At 31.9% G+C, this 21388-nt stretch overlaps 2 protein-coding genes across 2 annotated transcripts; both read right to left on the bottom strand.

The window, feature by feature from the left end:
- Positions 1-3061: 3061 nt before the first annotated feature.
- LOTGIDRAFT_116963 (hypothetical protein) lies at positions 3062-8706 on the bottom strand (the record flags this gene model as incomplete). Its single annotated transcript, XM_009055682.1, has 10 exons — positions 3062-3403; positions 3735-3850; positions 4473-4596; positions 5767-5944; positions 6342-6448; positions 6850-6912; positions 7042-7161; positions 7702-7773; positions 8036-8105; positions 8648-8706. Coding segments are annotated over 10 exons (1251 nt in total), but the record flags the coding sequence as incomplete, so codon positions are not given.
- An 8528-nt stretch (positions 8707-17234) lies between these two features.
- LOTGIDRAFT_160559 (hypothetical protein) lies at positions 17235-19008 on the bottom strand (the record flags this gene model as incomplete). Its single annotated transcript, XM_009055681.1, has 2 exons — positions 17235-17279; positions 17350-19008. The coding sequence occupies 2 exons, from the start codon at positions 19006-19008 to the stop codon at positions 17235-17237; spliced, it is 1704 nt and encodes a 567-aa protein (XP_009053929.1).
- Between the last annotated feature and the right edge of the window lie 2380 nt (positions 19009-21388).

Below are 21388 nucleotides of genomic sequence, written 5' to 3'. Positions count from 1 at the left end.
TATATATTACCTTTTGTTGAAAGCATTTTAAGTCTGTTGATTAGGCTATAATTGCCTATCTTTTCACATATTTTTAATGCAAATTTGACAACATATCTATTCATAACACTTTTAAAGAATGATATTTGGTATATAAGTATGTCTACACAGCTCGAGGCACAAGGATGAATTTTGTCACTGATGCAGACTCACAAGGAGACAGAAAATCCACAGTGATATTTTTCGTCATTTTGTGATATTGTCTCATATGACTTTATATTTAACATGTGATAAGATTGAAGTAGAATAAGTCAGATGGATCATGACACAGTATGAAGTATTGTCTGGTTGTGATTGCCGTCACAGGAAGAAAACAATCGCAGATGAAACAAAAATATCCAACAAATATACAAAAGAAACTTTACTTGAGATTCAAGTCAGTGACAAAAACTGATCCCAGCTTATGTATCAACATTTCTCCATTTCAGATGATATAGTAATATGCATGTGTGCCGAAAACATTAATAAATTGTAGACAAACTTAACTCCATTTATAGTGAATTTATTTGATGGTGACTTTCTATAAACTATAACATTGAAAATGTAAAAGCCCTGAAGAAATTGTGTGGAATGCTAAACGAAAATAAAATAACATCTTGTAAGAATTACAATTAGTATTCAAAACAAAGAACTGGTTATTTCTAATTAATGAAGCTAATAAGCTGTAAGTGTACCAGTATTCTAGTGGTAGAATATGTGCCCAATTTTCAAATCTTCGTATTATATATGACCATTTAAATACGAGGCCTAGTTCACATATGCCATTTTGGCTCATACTGGCTACTTTCAAATTTCTCCCAAATGAAATGTAACTTATATATATATATATTAGAATGGCTAAGTAGTAAGTAAAGCAATTTAATATAATCAGATTACAATTTTGTTTTGTTATCTTTTTTGATTGGACTTCATAATTATCTAAGAAGATTTATACCAATACCGTATACAGGTGATGCTAAGGCTATTAATAGCAGTCATTCACACCGCCACTCTCCGGCCACAGAGACTGCATGACACACTGAGATAGCGTTGGTATAAATTTCGTTAGATTACAATGGAGATCAACAACAAAAATAATAATGAAACGAAATTGTGATCTAATTCTAATAAGATTGTATATAAAGGGACTATCAACAAACAAATATAACAACATGGGTATGAAAGACAAAATATAGCATGGGCAATAACAAAATGTGGGAGATATATCATAACAATTCTATATATTATGGAAAATGTACACACTAATAAAATGAAAAACTTATATACAAATATATTTAAATCTGGTTGAAATACATATCTCCATGTTTTGTCTTCAAATTTCTTCTGCCACCTTCCATTCAAGATCTGAAGAAATTATTCTATGACTAATGTTCAGTAAAAAATAAAGACATATGCTGCTATCCAATCATAGACACTGTTAAAAGTGAGCTGACTATTTTCAATAATAAATATTTCAGAATTCATTTAAAAACAAAGCATTTGATTGGTTGAAAATATAATGACCTAGAACACTTGTTCCATGATAATTGTGTCAGATCATGGATGGAAAGGTAGTCACTCACTGAAAAAATATGAAAAGAAACATCTAGATCTGTATTCTTAACAGGATCCATTTAAGTTATCATGCCAATACACAATTTACAAAATTTGCCATTTCTAAAATTAGTCTTTTGTACAATTTTCTATTTCCGAAATTTGAAATTTGCAGTGATTTTCACTTTCTTAATTTGTTATGTTTAGAGATATACTCACTGATAAAGCTCATTTCTAGCCATCCGTGTCACTTACAGTTTTACTTTCAACCACAACTTCATATGAGAATGTTTTTGTGGAATCAATGAGAACTGGATGTATTATTTTATTTCTGATAAGTGATACATATAGTTGAAATGGAGCTCTATTAACTAGAAAAGCACATATTCAGACAACTGTATCCCTTTAAACTTGAGTTGAACACCAAGTCATAAGGTAATGTCAGGTGTTATAGGGGTAAGAATGCCCTGCTTCACTGCAAAACACAAGGTGGTTTTGGTTGAAATTTATTTCAATATTGGCCACAAATCTAATTGAGATTTCACCTATTATGAGAGACTTCCTCAATAATTTTGATTTTTGCAATTTTTTTTATATTTAATATCATGTTACATTGAACACAAATCATACAAAACATCTAGCCTCTAGATAACATCTAGATAACAGACAGTTATTCCATTTATTCAAGCAATGAACAATATTTTTCACTAGTAGTTTCAATTTCTTAAATAATAGTTATGTTGGTGCATTGTCTCAAAGACAAGATCAACTAACCACCCATAAGTGAATTTTCACAATGTTTGGCAATAACAAACTTTGTCTGTTCATAATTCGATAATGCAAGAAAAGTTCCTAATGATGTCAAGGTATTAGACAGAGTTCATAATACCTGGACATTGCTATATTTGAGATGATGCCATATAAATAATTGAAAAAATAAAAACACAAAAAACTGGAACACGTTTGGTTCATCCTATCTTTGATTTGATAGCTTTTCTGATATTTTTAACTTTTGTTCCTAGCCCAGATCTTTCTTGAACTACACCAACACTGTCTTTATTACACTCCATAACTCTATTCATAAATATATCTGAAATATAAACAGATAGACAGAATGTGGTAACTCTATTCATAAATATATCTGAAATATAAACAGATAGACAGAATGTGGTAACTCTATTCATAAATATATCTGAAATATAAACAGATAGACAGAATGTGGTAACTCTATTCATAAATATATCTGAAATATAAACAGACAGACAGAATGTGGTAACTCTATTCATAAATATATCTGAAATACAAACAGATAGACAAAATGAAATAACTCTATTCATAAATATATCTGAAATATAAACAGATAGACAGAATGAAATAACTCTATTCATAAATATATCTGAAATATAAACAGATAGACAGAATGAAATAACTCTATTCATATATAGATAGACAGATTGAAGTAAATCTTTTCATAAATAGATACAGAATATTAGAATGAAGGAACTCTATTCTTAAATAAACAGATTGAAGTAACTCTATTCTTAAATAGACAGAATGAAGTAACTCTATTCTTAAATAGACAGAATGAAGTAACTCTATTCTTAAATAGACAGAATGAAGTAACTCTATTCTTAAATAGACAGAATGAAGTAACTCTATTCTTAAATAGATAAACAGAATAAAAACAAATATACTGAATCTTACCAACTGATCCCCAATCTTGTTTTTCTAAATGATTTGTTATGAAAACTTCAAACATCTGAGTTTCAGTAAACCATTCTAGAAATTGCTGTAAGCCTTGAGATTCTATCTTACTTATAAAATTTTCTTTCTGAAATTTCAAATTATCACTATCATTATAGTAGACGAATTTTCATTTCTTTTTTTTAGGTGTTTAAAATTTGGTCCATTTCGTCATTGTTAAAAGCATTCCCAATTCTTAATGGATGGGACAAAATAACTTCATATGAGAAGGTGAATTATACTGAATCAAAACAACCTTTTACATATAAGAGACGTTGCCCACACTAATATATATTATTCATGTGTTTTATATTCGTGTGTTCATATAAAAAAGAAAACATTAACACGCATAGAGAAAATAACATTTCATGAGGGGATGTCCAGATCATTTTATTCGACAGGAAAAAACCCAAACTTACTAAAAAGCTTTTTCTGCCGTCTTGTTGTGTAGTAATAAATTCACCGTAATGACCAATAGTTTCAACAAAAACACGTAAAAATGCTTCTGATATCATCAAAGTCTGAGATCTTTCTGCTTCTGCAAAATTATGATTAAGTACATTGAGAAAAATAACATAACATGAAAGATGTGAAATCTAAAAAAGGTAAATGCAAGCATTAAAGGGTTTCAGCCTCCTTGGCAACATATCCACCATCATGTTATGTAGTGTTGGGTATCATCAAACATGCCACGATGGGATACATATCGCAATACAAGGGTCAAAATATAATACATATCACGATACTAGGGTCACGATGCAATGCGATATGGGGTAATGGGATGAAAATTAACATTTTATCTTCAAAGTTTCTATATATTATTAATTCATAACTTTATAACTGTGATATTTGATAATATAGTTGATAGAAGTAGTTTGCGTCCAAATATTTATATCATAAAACGGTATGAAGGCAAAGGTATTGCCAAGTATCGATACAGTATCGCAATACATCGATTCAAGGATATATCGTGCCAGCACTAATATTATGGTAGGGGCTCAATAATAAATTGACACTTGCACGTCATATAAATTATGGAAAGTATTCTTATAACGTGTTATTGTTCCTATTGTCTTAAAATTGTCTATTTCTGTTAAAAAATGATTACATTTCAAATTCATTAAAAATACCATAAACTAAAAAAGGAAAATAAATACCAGCATCTATTTTGCACATATTAATGGCAGTCTTTAACGCTTTAGTTATTTTTTTAGGTAATATAGTTGATTCATCTCCAACAGATCTCAAAATATTCTTTCTATCTAAATCTACTATCATAACCTAGAAAATAACAAGGGTATGCTAACAATAATTGAATTATTTTTGAGAGGTATTCATGCAATTGCAATATGGTTAATCTAGAACTGTACTTAAATGTGATGTTAATATACTAACCTCTTCTAGTGGTAAATCTAGAACTGTACTTAAATGTGATGTTAAAATACTAACCTCTTCTAGTGGTAAATCTAGAACTGTACTTAAATGTGATGTTAATATACTAACCTCTTCTAGTGGTAAATCTAGAACCGTATTTAAGTGTGATGTTAATATACTAACCTCTTCTAGTGGTAAATCTAGAACTGTACTTAAATGTGATGTTAATATACTAACCTCTTCTAGTGGTAAATCTAGAACTGTATTTAAATGTGATGTTTATATACTAACCTCTTCTAGTGGTAAATCTAGAACTGTACTCAAATGTGATGTTAATATACTAACCTCTTCTAGTGGTAAATCTAGAACTGTATTTAAATGTGATGTTTATATACTAACCTCTTCTAGTGGTAAATCTAGAACTGCATCTCCAACAGATCTCAAAATATTCTTTCTATCTAAATCTACTATCATAACCTAGAAAATAACAAGGGTATGCTAACAATAATTGAATTATTTTTGAGAGGTATTCATGCAATTGCAATATGGTTAATCTAGAACTGTACTTAAATGTGATGTTAATATTCTTACCTCTTCTAGTGGTAAATCTAGAACTGTACTTAAATGTGATGTTAAAATACTAACCTCTTCTAGTGGTAAATCTAGAACTGTACTTAAATGTGATGTTAATATACTAACCTCTTCTAGTGGTAAATCTAGAACCGTATTTAAGTGTGATGTTAATATACTAACCTCTTCTAGTGGTAAATCTAGAACTGTATTTAGATGCGATGTTAATATACTAACCTCTTCTAGTGGTAAATCTAGAACCGTATTTAAGTGTGATGTTAAAATACTAACCTCTTCTAGTGGTAAATCTAGAACCGTATTTAAGTGTGATGTTAATATACTAACCTCTTCTAGTGGTAAATCTAGAACCGTATTTAAGTGTGATGTTAAAATACTAACCTCTTCTAGTGGTAAATCTAGAACCGTATTTAAGTGTGATGTTAATATACTAACCTCTTCTAGTGGTAAATTTAGAACTGTATTTAGATGTGATGTTAATATACTAACCTCTTCTAGTGGTAAATCTAGAACTGTATTTAAGTGTGATGTTAAAATACCAATTAGATAAGGTGTGGGAGCACAACAAACATCTAACATTGAACTAGGTAAAATTGGTATATAAATATGTTGCCAGTGAAATGGATATAACAAGGCCACAACAGCATGAATAACTTGTGTTAAAACACTGAAAAAAAAAAAATAATGCATTTGAAGTCTTTTGCTACAAATATGCTACAAATGTGATCATATTATGTTGTTCTGTGTACAAGTGTACAATTCTTCAAACTTATCTAAGCTGGACTCAAGTTAGATAGCCCTTCTAGACACTGAATAGGGCTTTTCAGCTTTTGCTTGAAGCCAAAAAGTGTCCCTTTCCTACCTTTTAGCATTTCAAATTCCTAAATTAAAAAATATGGGCAAGTATAATTTTCAAGATTTGAATTTGCCTTGGCTCTTACTGGTAAGAAAATTATGGAAAGTTATGAATTTTGCATTAAATCAGAAATATTTCTTTATCATAAACACAAATTCCAGAGGAAATCCATGCTTTTACTTTAAACTTAAACTGAAATTGTATTTACCTCAAACTTTTAGAATACAATATAACACGACGCTCTAATAGTAAAGCTGAGAATACTTTAATAAGTCGATCAGTACCAAGATATACTAATAAACAATCATAATTTACCTATAATATAAACATGTTATTTGTAATATTTACTTGACAACAGTTAAGTTTTGTTTTTGATTTTCCAGCCATATTTTAAGAGGGAGTTTGCACAAGATCAAAATAACAAGAAATGTTATCCATGTCCTTTTAAGGAATGAATGTGGATCTTGTTATCATTAAGGGGAAATACTCACTGCTTTCTGCAATCTTCAGACAACTGATCTATTTCAGCCTGTGTCCCTATTAAAGATGGGTTTCCTTATTTTTGGTGTCAAATTAAGCAAACTGTTTGATTAATTGGTGTTTCTAATGAACTATGTATTCTTAATCATATCATTATGTTCATAATTAAGAGTTTTAACCAATCATAATTGTCCATGTATGTACAGCCTGTTCTATTTACCGAAACAATGACTTACATTATCTAGTCTAGCATCAGATGGTCTATGGAGATGTACTGTTTCCATTTCACCAAGTTCATCCTACAACAAAACCCAAATTATTATGATGAAAATTTTAATTACATATCTGGTCTGGAAATTGTGATTCCACATTTTACAAGATATCTTTATGGAAAAAGAAATACAGTAGTTTTATCCATTTAGACTTACTAGACATCGTATCTGAACATCTTTACCAGGTTTAGGTAAAGGTCGTCCAAATGAAGCTGCTAATAATTCTTTAGCTATCTCCATAGAGATCTGTCTTCTCATCTCAATTTCATTTAATAACTGTAATAAAATTCAAAATATTCTATTACTTTCATATCATGATTATTCACACTTATTTTACATACCCATCAGGTCGTCCAATGCTTCCCTCCATTTACATCATAAGATTTGAATGACATATAGAAGCGAGGAGCACATATAACAAAACACAATACAATATTATGGAATATAAAGAAGTGTGTTATATTCCATAATATTGTCTTGTGTTTTGTTACATTTGCATCATGGTGCTATGATTTTTATAATGTTTTTTTTTTTCATTATATTGGCTGAATGTTAGACAGGACCATGTCCTTGTGTATTGGTGTTGACCCATTTAAAATAAAGAGTTTATTATCATTATTAAATAGGCCATCCAACATCTTACAAAAGGGCCTCACCAATTTTGTTTAAAGCAGTTATTTCCGAATTTCATGACTTTGTTGAGACAAAAAATGTGGAGTTCTACTTTAAACCAAATTAAAAATTGATTTTAGCAAAGCTCTTATTAATTTTACAGTGCCCCCAACCAAATCTCCTATAATTGTATAATATACATACCACATTATACATATTAATAGCATCAACTGGGCTGATTATACATATAACTTCTGGTAAAGTTGAATCACAGGGCTATAATACATGTAAGGCACATTTATCAATATATACCAACTCATTATACAGGACAGATTCATTTTGTGGGGTTGGTCTTTGGATATATGTAAATAGTCTTCAGAAGTACTCGAAATGTACAAAATTCCTTCAAAAATACCTCAAACTAGGAATTTCACTTTCTATTTCTATATATGTCTTTCTATCCAGGACAGAGTCTCAAGAAAAGCAGAGTCGTCATTTTAACTTTTCATTTTCTAGTTTCAAAATGGTGCTATCCTACCTGAATTCTTTTACAGTAGCCAAAAACTCGACCACCATCAAAGTTAGTTAATACAAACGAATATGTTTCACTGAAAACAGATAAAGCAAACATAAGACATCTTTTCTTAGTGAAGCTTCAAGGATTCTTAAGTGCCACAGTAAGAACAAAGGAAGAAGAGCTTTCTTTTAGGACACTGTTGACTGGTTTCATCACCTCTATTTATAGCTTTTTGAATATGGAGGGGCTTCTCTATTAATGTCACATTATCCCAACAAAATGCCTCTTGGTCTTATTCAGTTAATCCTTTCAACACCAAATTTCAGATGATGAAGTATATCATATATATTGAGATGCTTGTTACAAAAACTGAAACATATGATGTTAATTTTGGTAATGGCGTTTCATTGACTGCTAGGATATATATATCACATAATTTCCAGTCTCCAAAATAGTTGCTCGTGTTCAAAAACAGAAAAATTTCAGATTTTTAGAACAAAGCCATGCTCTGCTGTGTGGAAATCAATTATTCCTTCAAAATTTCTATGACATATTCCACCGATTCACATGAAAAAAAATTCCTGAGGCTAAGATAATTTGGGAAGGCATTTTAAAACAGAATCTTATACCAACCTTTTCATATTTTTAACAGGTTTATATTCTAAAGCATCAGGAAAACAGAATAATGGTACAGATACATTGCTATCAACCTGTAATATAGCAGATATATCTATTGAATTATAACCGTTTTTATTGAATAAATAATGAATAGAACTAATTCAAAAACATAACAAATAGTGAACAGTAACTAACTTATGAACAAATGTAAAAACAGAATTGATTTAACAATTATGCTACTAATTTGTAGTAACCTTTTTTGGTGAGTAATTTGATGGCATAGGCCAGCCTATACTTCAATCAAACATCAAAATTTGAAAATTTAAACAAAAAATGCATGCAACTTGACTACATGCTTACTAATAGAGAAATATTTTCAAATCAATCTGAGTTCTAAACATTTCTAGAGACTAACTGCTTCCAATATCTTTACTTCATTGGTCAATTTTTCTTTGTTACAGAAGGTGCAGCGATTTGATTGGATCATAGGCTACTGAATGCAGCCAATCAGAGCCCTCGACAAAAACTGTAAACCCAAGGCCAAAATGTTAACAGCTTTTATATCCAGGTCTCTGATTGGCTGTAATTGCTAGCGAACAATCCAATCAAATTGCTGGATTGAGTGATACAAGAAAAGTGGCAGATGAACTCAAGGTATTAGATGCAGTAAGAAGTAGTTTGAAGATGGACCTGGAAATAATCAATCAACTTTACTATATATCTGTAGGTCTATTACAGGTTTAAATAAATAAAGACAACAACTAATAGGCCAGGCCAGACAATAACAACTACTGGTAACTGAATGGACAATAAGCTTACCATATTGGTACAAAGAAATATATTGCCTGTAGTACTAACTTTATAATTCCTCTATATATAGCAGCAGGATAAAGAGTTAAAGAGAATTTCAGTAAGATTTAACTCTTTTAACACATCATCCAGATGTAGGATAACTTTGCATGCATTCAATTTGTTTTGTGCTAAAGGGGTATTATGCATTAGCTTCAAAATAGCAAGAATTGTTAAACAATCATGTCTCCCTTTTAAACATCTTCCCCTTTAAATAATTTAACTTATATCTCAATTTGATTGTCGTCTGCCAGGCAATAAGGTGCTGAGGTTTTAAATCCTCCTTAAGCAAAGATTCCATATACGCGTCATGCAGATGCGTCATGCGGACATAAATGGCCCTTGCCGATCCGTTATGCGTCAAATATGATTCCATATTCTAGACAGATGGATGCTTTGGTGCATAAAAAAGACAGGAAATCCCCACAAAATACGTCACATTTGGGAGGTGTCCGGATGTGTCAAAAATCGCTACACCCGGCAATTTTTTTTTTGACGCATGACGGAGACCATTTGACGGATACCACTTTCGCATACCGGTATATGGAATCATACCCTCTTTAACCAACCATTTCGATTTTTAACGCATTACGGATGACGCATGACGGATCCGCATGACGCGTATATGGAATCTTAGCTTAAAGTTAGGCTTTTACCTAATAAGGTAAGAAAATTCTGATGCCCAAGCCAGCACTATTGTAAGTCATCCCAGTGTTGACTTTCACACTATAATACCTAATAAAGTAGTATAATTATAGATAAACTTACAATTTCAGGAAATTTGTGTATTATATAAGCCTCAAAGCCTTGTCCTGCTGGCACTGGTCTTAACCCCACTATTACAGCATATTCAAATAATTGAGGATATATACTAGAGAGAAATTCTTTACTTTTCTTTACACTTTGACACTGTAACAAGAAACAACAAAAGTTGCTTTTTTTTTTCTCAACATTGTCCCGAAATTCAGGAACAAAATAATATTAGGCTAAGGTACATAAATACAATAACAAAATATTTTCACTGTTAAAATGGTGCTCAATACATCAATTAGTGGCATAAGCCTGCTCTTTTTCAATTTCCAACTGTGTTGGGATCTTTAACATGCACAGCCTGTAATACGTGGGGCCTCGGTTTATTGTCCCATCAGAACAAAACACTTTTTCAATGTCAGCCCCTCTTATCTGCATCACTGACAGGGGGAAACCGGGTTGAAAAATCCAAAGGTATTATCTCGACCTATGCTGGGATTGAACCCTAGATCTTCAGGTAAGCAAACGTCAAACTTACCGAGCCACCGCGGCTCCCAAAACAAACTTCAGAGGGAAAATGAGGTCAGTAGTATAGTAGACTGAAGATTGAATGGCATAAAACCCTGAGTGTAAAACAACAAAAGCTTTTGTCAGCCCCTTCAAAGACAAGGGGAAACTGGGTTGAAAAATTTGAAGGTAATACTCTGATTTATTCAGAAACTCTGACCTCTTGGCAATAGTGCATGAGTCTAAAAAATCAAAAGTAATAATTAAAAAAATAACTCACAGTTTTCTTTCTAATGGTAGAAGCATAAATTTTCCTTTTTCTGATTTCTTCAACATCTACAAAACTATCAGAATCGGCTGGAATAAAATGAAATGATTTAGATTTCCTACTACCATAGGATCCTTTCACCTGCACAGTCTTTAGTACATGGGTTCAATTTTACTGTCCCCACCCCAACAACTATGTCAGTCTGCCCTATGTCACTGACAGGGGGAGCCCTAGTTGAAAGATCAGAAGGTATCACACCTTTCTAGCTTAAGTAAAGTTTAGCAAGCAGACGTCTATCTCTGTGAGTCTGTCATATTGCAAATGACATCTATTTATAGAACCGCATTAAAGAGGCAGATGCGCCATTTTAGGGGTTTGATTTGAGTCTTGAATATATGTAAATAGTCTTCAGAAGTACTAGAAATGTTTAAAACTAGGAATTTTACTCACTATTTCTATATATGTCTTTTCTATATATCACAGAGTATTTTGAAATGATTAGTCGTCATTTTAACAGTCAAACACAGATAATTCTGGCCACACTTGGATTTGAAGGCTCAAATTTCAACAGTGAACAGTAAACACTATTACTGATTGGCTAAGCTAAAAAAATCCCCGTTTCTGAGACTAATGTATGATTGGTCAAAACAATGGCACACCTTTCCCATTAAGTGGCTGATATGTGTGAAGTAGACATATTGGCAACCGTCTCAGCTGAAATCAACTTACTTGAGGCTGTTTCCAATTCATCTTCTTTATCTGTACTAGATGTACTGTCTTTATTTCTACCAACATAATGTCTTAATATAGAGAAAGCTTGATTTATCTTCTCACGTACCTGTTTAATGTCAAAAATACCAAGATTAAGAAAGCAGCAAACTACTCACAGTCCTTACATAATAAATCCATTAATTCAATTCAAGAGATTTCTTTAGAAATATCACCATCAAAATAGAATTGAAAATCTGGAAATGACTTGGCATTGAAGAAATGATAAAGTATTGTACGATCGAATTTCATATACATAATACAAAAATCAGAAAATGTCCCAAATTTTATCTGAAAATCCACCTCTCTGTAAAAATATTTCCTAGAATATCATTACTTGAATGAAGTCAATATTCTAATCTTAAGAAATCATAAAGTTTGGTCTACAGATGGAAGCACCAATAAACTTTAATTTTCATAACAAGAACTTGATCTGGATTTGAAAGGGAAATGTGAGTCATAATCATAGCCCTTGATCCATCAAGCATATGACTAAGTTGATTACTTAAAAGGGATTGTAAAGAATCTTTTTAACCGTTTAATGACGTCATTAATTGCAAAATATGCTTAGATCACATGAAGCCTCGTGATTATTGAGTAGTTACTTCATCAAACCTTTAGTTTTAGTAGATTTGCAGCACCATAAGGCGTACTTCACTAATCAAGTTCACCTTCTTTAAATCACGTGTAATATAGCACAAAGCAAGTAAACCTAGCCATTCTTCGGACTACTGTCCTGTTAACAACTTGAAGTCTTGTAATGGTTTTTAACATAAAGTCTTATACACCTTGAGTTGTTGTTGATCAACGCCGGACGGGATTCAACCTAACAAACTTGCGTAGGAACCACAGAAGTCTGACTGAAAATTGGAATGGTGCAAATTGATACTATTTAGTCCCAGATACACATAACAAATTTAGAAAACCTCTCTAACAATCCCTTTAGACAAATTACTACACAAAAGTCCTCAAATTGAATGAAATCACAAACAAAAAGAAATCAAAGAACAAACCAAAAAGTTACGTGTTCTAGGACATTGATAACTGTCTTTTATTCGTATATCAGCCATGTCTTTAGTTGTATTATAAAAAGAAATTAAATGTGCCCAATTATGAAGAGGGATGTTTGATTTTAAGTGACTATTTCCTTTGTACTGTTATCTTATTATCTTAGATGTAACAAGATTTAAAGATGGGTATTTCAGAATATTCATGAATATTCAATGCAAGGATGTAAATATATGGCCATTACACAAACACCCCTAATTTTTCAAATGAGCTCTTCCAAAAGTACATATATACAGTTTCATATCAATGGACTATATGCATGTGAGAAAGAGTTCATTAGAAAGTTGAGGGGTGTCAAGTAGATGACTTGCAAACCATTACCTGAAGCCGACATCTTTTATTAAAATCTGATAATTGTGAAGGTGGTGGTTTACTCTCAACTACTCCAATTTTCTTCTTAATTCCATCAAACTTAGCCTTCAAAACATCTCCTAATGGTTTATCTTGCTGAAATGACAAAAACAAAGACAATTTTATACAATGAAAGGCAGTGAAAAGCAGTTTTCCATATTATGTGGGACATATAATTGCACTATATTTAATTTTCTGCCATTCCAATTTTCAGTCAGAGATCTGTGGTTGGTTCTTATGATTCCACTAAAATTAAGCATTTTATGACGTCACTATCACACAGGCCCTTATCATTAGCGGCTTTATTTAATTACACAAACCACAGACATAAGACTGAGTGAAAATTATAATGATACAAATAGAAGACATAATGGTCTCAAAAAACCTCAAATCCCTTTAAAATGCATATTTCAAACATCATTCAGCCAAATATAAATGAAAAATTGAGAACAATACAATATATTATAGAATCTATACCTCAAATCCCATTTTCCCTTCCAAGAAAATGAGAAAAAATGTGGAAAAGCAAATCAAATTTTTATGAATATTCCCCTTTGGCAGGCTGATTTAAATTTGACAACAAAAAAACACCCTGAGTTAGCAAATGAACTCTTCTAAACATCCCTAAAACTGTATCATATTGATAAGAAAACATGCATGATGGAGAGTCCATTATAGGTTAAGGGTGTCAACTAGATGACTGGCATCAGATTTAAATTAAAAATTTTGACATGAAAAATATCCTATGAATCCTACCTCTATTGGATATTTATGTTTCATGCCTGTTATTTCACCACGAAAAGCTTTCCGGTTATAATTTTTTCTTTCCAACATAGCTCAATATATAGTACTAATAATATTACAATGTCTTCATTTCCACATTTTCAAGGAAAACTTTTTAAATAGAATTCGAAATCTTTCACTTTCCAGTCTGTTGTTTTCACAATCTTTGTTAAAATTGAACTTCCTTGTAATAATATCAATGTTAATAATTTCACCTCATTGTACACTTTTTAATATGTCTGTCAAGTGATATTTAAAAATCCTTTATGAATTATTATCCATAATCCAACTTTAATTTTGCAGCAAATTTCAAATTTTTTCCTTCACAAATTTTAGTTAAGTGGAGTCAAAACACAGTTGAAAAAAACATCTAATAAACATTTTTGATATAAGAAATAACAGAAGAGAATATATCATGGTATAACCTACTTCTTCAATAAATTAAATGGTTTTTAAATTAAAATGGTAACTTTATAAATGGTGTTCAAGCGTTATGTACTTTGTTATTAAAGAAATGTGTTATATACCACAATATACTTTTTTACGCTCTCTGCTTCTACATGTCATTCAAATCTTATCATATTTTCATATTTAGATCATATATTCAAACGTAATTGCATAAATAAATAAGATAACGCCATTTAACACCAATATTCAACCACTGATTAGCGATAAACCACAACTCAAAATTAATCATCCATTTAGCATAAAATATGAAAATGACGTAAATAAAGATTTAAACAGAGTGTTAACAACCTAGAATACGCCATAAATGTCTTATTAAGTGTTGATCTTCCAAAAATAAACCTCAATTTACATATATTGTCACCAAATTCCCTGTGAATCATAACCACATTTAACATAAGTGTTCAACTCAAAATGAAAGTTTAATCACAATTAAGATAATGATATCACATTGACGTTCAACAAAATAATGCTATCACGATTAGTAAAAACATAGTGTGTTCTATCACAAATAACACTGAACACATTCAATCATAAAAGGCTCATAACTCATAGGCATTCACAAAATATGTTATCACCATAAGTCAAAGCATAATATTCTATCACAACTAAAACTTAACACAAGATCACAATCAACTTTCAATTTTCATATCAGTGTTCAACCAAATGAAGTAATAATTTTCAGAAATCAGCTCATTACATACTGGCAATGTTATCACGATCAGTCAAAAGACACTATTCTATCACAACTAACACTTAACACAATCAGATCTCCATTTTCAAATCAGCAACCAAATGAAGTAAGGGTTTAATCACAAGTAAGCTCATAGCACAATCAGTTTTCAACAAAATAATGCTATCTATCGCTATTAATGTAAATACAATATTCTATCACAACTAACACTTAACACAAGATCACAATCAACTTTCAATTTTCATATCAGTGTTCAACCAATTGAAGTAATAATTTTCAGAAATCAGCTCATTACACACTGGCAATGTTATCACGATCAGTCAAAAGACACTATTCTATCACAACTAACAGTTAACACAAGATCACAATCAGATCTCAACTTTCACATGTGTGTTACAATGTACAACAACAAATAATTGGTCTAAAGTTACAAACTTAACACAAGGGTAAAATATTTTTCTATTTTCCTTAAACCATAAATGTAACAATGTAAAAATGTTTTGATATTTAAGCTATTCAAATCATATTATCAGTATTTTGATTAAACAATAGAAGAAGGAAGTGATTTAAGAAATGGCTCTTATTGTTGTCATCATGTGAGTCCATTTACGCATTAGTCTAATAGTGGGATAGTGCAAAGGAAGGTGAACAAATCAAGGTCAAAAATTAAGTCAGGGTCCAAACATCAATTAAAGGGTGAGTTTAGACATATTTTATTAACCAGGAATTCTGACTAAAGGGTTGTGTCCACATACGTGTTTTTATGAGCGTTTTAAAAGACATGGCTGACACCAATAATGTGTGTATAAAAATAATTTTTCAATGGCACCGTCATGCTTGATATTAAACAATAGACCTACAATTTAGTAAATCATGACCACATACAACATGATATTCTAGATATACATGTAACTTATAATCCAATATATTAATCCAATCTATTGTAATAGTCAATAATAACGCCCAACATTTAATTAAAAGATTAGATTATTGTTGATTAAAGTACAACCTACCAGGTCATTCAAAAATTCAAACTTCCTACTTAGTGGAGGTCATAGATTGTCAACTTTGTATTCTTAAATCTTCAGATATTGCCACATATCATTTCAATTTCAATTTTGTTTTTTTTAATAAGAGAGACTAATTTTCAGACCAAATATTTGAAATTTTCTACTGGAATATCAGGGAAGGAAAAGATTACCATAGACACAAACTTAATTCATATCAATGCACAGTCATACTAAGACAATCAGTGTACTGTTTTGAAGCTAATATTTCAATTCATATAGTTAATAGTTACAATTAACAAAATTCAATTGATGATGTAAATGTATGAAGACAATCATAGCAGGACACTTTTCTATGTCACTTCCTTCCTCTGAAATCATTCAGCCATCACAATTGACAATCAATAAGTGATATATCCTGTCTATCAGACTGGATCAAATAGGCAACTGTATGTTCAGTGATGTCATCATGATCTAGTGATTTCCACACAATGTCAACTTCATCTTATACCTTGACTGCAGGCCACCTTTTTGTATCATCATGGGCAATTGTAAATGAAGCAAAATGATTGGATTGTACAATAGCGAATACAGCCAATCAGAGGCCTCGACAAAAGTCTGTGAACACAAAGTCATAATGTTTACATTCTTTCTGTGAAGGGCTCTGATCAGCCCCGACATTAGGAGGCTGGGCCCAAGCAAAACCTTCTTCAGTTCAGCAGAGATTGATTCATTTACAGTGTCTTTGTACAAAATCAAAAAGTGTAGATTTTGATACGTTGGTTGGCACCACAAAATTATCAGAATTCTCTTCAAATTTTACAAAATCTGAGCCCCAACACCAATTCATTCCTGGCAACGGGACTGATTTTGATTGGCTGTATTCGCTGGAGTACAATTTAATAAAATCACTACATTCCGGCTGTTGCAGTCAAGGTATAAAATACAAAGACTGTCATAGCTTGACGTCTCAATCATTTGTCTGATCTGCATTTTCTTTACTTATATAAATTGTTATAATTTCTGCAAACCAATCAAAAACACTGTTAAATGTGGGCAGAGAAAGTCAATGCATTCTTCACAAATAAGCTATTAAACTAATAATTCCTTTGTATCATGGTTGGCAAATCTACCTACCTACAAGAACACAAACCACAATATTTAGATCTGTATTTTAATCAGATTGAAATAAAGATGGTATACTTACCACTGATTCAGGGTCCCAGGATGCTTTTTCTCGTACTTTTCTTTTGATAAACTTGTTGGGAACAGCATAGCCTTCATTGTCAACATAAGCCTCGAATGTTTCAGCAGGACCAACAAATTCAGCAGGATCATGATAGAATCTTTCACATACTCCATTACCCATGTATAGGCATTCAGAACTCAAACTTTTTCTCATGGGGAATTTTTTGGATCCAGATTTAGCCTTTGGAGAGGGAGAATCACCTTTATCATTTTCACCAGAAGAACTAGGACGATTTTTACGAGGTCTTCTAGGCATTGTTCCATATTTTTTAAAAGCTGGGGCAGGCTCATACACTTCCAAAGGAGGACTTGTATCTGGAATCTCAGGGGCAGTTTTGGGAAAGAACAGTGAAGCATGAGTAGCAGATTGAGCAGCTGGTGATTTATTGAATTCTGAATGAGGTCGAAGTCGAGGTGGAGGAGGCCGAGCTGGTGGGTGTTTCCTCGTTAGAGTGTCATCCTGACAAGACAAAGGTCTTTGGTGTAACTGTGATATGCGATCCTTTATAGAAATTGGAATGACCTGAACACCATAAATTTCTTCTTCTATAGAATCATCTTTGTCAATTGTTTCATACACTGGACTTTTTACAGATGTTGGCTGCTCCGTTTTATGACTTGTTTCTTTCTCTTGGCAACTGTCATCGTACTGAACTTTATTTTGTTTTAATTTCACTTTTAAATATTCATCATGGGCATGAGTTCTTGGAGGTTTCTTTGGGGGTTCTGGTGTACTATCAGTATTCACAGACTCTTGATTTGCAGTACTCTCTTTAGACTTGTTAATTTTGGAATACTCCACTACACTGCCAGCACTTCTTTGACGAATGTGACCAGGTTTGAACTTAGGTAAGGCAGGTCTTTCAGGTGGATTTTTCTTTGATTCAAACAACTTTGCTTTGGCAGACACATCTATTTCAGCTTCATCATCATTGGCATTAGAAGCATCTTGTGATTGTCTTGGAGTTCCAGGAATTGTTTGAAGATCAAATTGCACTCTCAAATCACTAGTCTTGCTCGGGTTGTTTTCAAAAGAATCAGAAAACCGCTTTGGACTAAGTGGAAGCGGTGGTTTCTCTGATACAGGTGGTGATGTCATATCTGCTTCCGACTTGCGATTCGGATGAACTTTGATAGCATTTCCTGTCTGTCGTTTTCGTAATTTGACTTGCAACTCTGAAGCCAAACTCGTGTCTTTCTCATTTTGATCCTGAGTAGCCCTTCTTGAAACATTGAAACTAGCTGTTTTCATGACTGGTTTTCCACGAACAGGATTATCTCCCTTTTGAACACTGCTGGAGCTCTGAGCCACAAGAGAACCAACTGCTGGCTCACTAAGTTTTCTGGGTGATTCATATATTCTCTTGAGGTCTTGATGGATGTTTCCTGGTGAACTGCTGACACCATCTAATTGAGACTTGTGGACAGGAACACAATAGACTTTTGGCTTAGCTGGTAGGTCTGCTAACTTTGGTTTACCTCTTGGAACAGGTTTTGGCTGCTGAGGCTGTATCTGAACAGAGGATTGAGGTGCAAGTGACTGCCTTGTTGATGGCTGGGGAGAGGTAGGATTGTTGTCTGTTTCTCCACTTTCAAACATTTGTCGAATGCTATGCATTTTGCCATTTGGAAGATTGCGTATTGAGTTTGAACTACCAGGGCCATTTTCATCCATACTAAAGTTAATATCACTTTTAGAATCCTTCAAATATCTTTACATAGCTAATATTCGAGGTTGTTAAAGCTTAACTATGTGATATCCATAGTGCATCATTCTTCATCAACCTGTAAAATAAATGAAACACAGTGAGACATCAATGCTTATTTTTAGTCCAGAAGTCTATTGTTTAGTATAAAATCTTATGAAATCAAAAGTTTCTTTGGTTTGTTTGTCATCATTGCATCCTTTATACATACATTTTGTTCCAAGTTAATAATTGCATTTTATATTTTTGACTCTACTTCAATCAAAATTATTTCTAATCTTTAAGCTTATATCTCACTGTTGTATTAACTTTCTATTTTGAAGTCTATTCTTTTAATGTTTCCATCTCTAAGTTTCATTTTGCATTAAAGAAAAAGCATTCAGAATCTATTCCCAATGTTTTTGATTCTACTTTGAAATCACAATTCATTCCTAAATATTAAGCATCTCCTTAATTGCCTATTCACTTCAATTGCCTTCCTTGTTTCCTCACTAAGCTTCTTTATCCAAAACGCAAAATGAAAAAACATTCAGCTTCGATGTATTCCAAAAGTCAATTTTTTAACAAATATAAATCAGCTGCTGTTTCAATATAAAAAAACTCCTCAATGAAAAGGCATTCAGTGTCTATTTATTCCAAATGATTTAGATTAGTAAATTATATAGAAGAATACAAAAATACCGCACTGGAATAAATATGATGTCATATGACAGTGTCAGGATCCTCTCTAACATGATTTGATAGAATCTATAAGTACATGAATTCCTTGTTGTGAACTAATGACCTAGCTTGAACGTCTTTAAAGATACCATTTCCTTCACTTTTCTTCCCTATTTCACCGTGTTCTTAATTCAATTGCAGGATTAAGACTTGTGCTATGTTTTTTTTGCTAAAACTAGGTATTGGATCACTTTGGATATCAGATATTATAACTGAGCTCTATCAGCTGTTATACAGCAAATATTTCAAAAATCTCTTTATAAGCTCACTTAATACTATCTTTAGAAATGTACAAAAATCGCATAATTCCTTTAAAAATACTTCAATCTAAGAATTTTACTCACTATTTCTATATAGGTCTTTTCTATATATCACAGAGTATCTTATCTTGACGAGTCGTCATTTCAATTGCGGATAATTCTGGTCACACATGGATTTGAAGGTTCAAATTTTGACAGTGAGCTATGAACATTGATTGGCTTAGCTGTTTCTGAGAAGTATGATTTAAGTTATAAACACCACAATTACACCTTCTTTTAATTTAAGTGTGGAGAAACCAAGACTAATTTAGAATTCTCAAAAAAAAATTTATCATTATGCTTTTATACTAAAAAAAAATAACATGATTTATATTTTAAAAGCTGGTGCACACTCCCCCTTTAAAATTATAAATAAAGCCTGCTTAAAAATCTTATAGCAACGAAATGTTGAGAATAAAAATGAGTCATCTAAAGAAGAGTAAAGAAATGGGTTTAAGTAGTTATTAATAAGAGTAAATAATGTTCTATTTTCTGGTCTGAAGTAGCCTGAAGGTGACTGCCATTATCAATTTATTGTCAGCCATGTTTACATGTCATGTGATGATTTCCTGACAGTGCACACTAAATTACTAATCAATATTTTTCTTTATAACTAAAAGGGACAGGTTTGCCATACGTTTGGCCAATTCAAGCTTAGTCTCAGAATCAGGAATTTTAACTAAGCTAATCAGTAATAATGTTCACATCACAGCCCAACGTCACAATTTGAGACTTCAAATCCATGTGTGTCCAGAATTATCTGCGTTTGAAAGTTAAAGTCATGTCTTAAGATTATCCCATTTATAGAAAAGACATATAGACTAGTTTATAGAAAGAGAAATTTTTGAAGGAATTATGCCATTCTTGACATTTTACATATTATTTTTGACCCAAATCAGCCCTGGAAAATGTTGTTAGCTCCATTTTCCAGTTTTTTCAGAGAGTCCAGAGCTACCACTTTATGGTTTGCCAAAAATAATTCTGGTTCAGTTTTGGAAAGTATGCCAAATTTTGCTATTTCTAATCATAGGAAAATGCCTTTACTCCAAATGAAAAATTTTAATTTTGAATTTAATTTCTAGTTTAATGGTCTAAAGGTTTCAATTAAAAATATCGAGCCATCAAAACTGTTTTTATCAACAATGAGTACCCTCCGTTTTCTATCACCACTTTTAAAACAAATTCAGATTATTCTAGAAATAGATAGCATAGTTTAGAGTTTAGAACAAAAATATGATCAATCTATGCTTTTGTGCACTTCAGTTCTGATATT

The sequence above is a fragment of the Lottia gigantea genome (genome assembly GCF_000327385.1).
Source record: "Lottia gigantea unplaced genomic scaffold LOTGIsca_25, whole genome shotgun sequence".
Taxonomy (NCBI): domain Eukaryota; kingdom Metazoa; phylum Mollusca; class Gastropoda; family Lottiidae; genus Lottia; species Lottia gigantea.
This window is presented reverse-complemented; position numbering and strand designations above follow the sequence as displayed.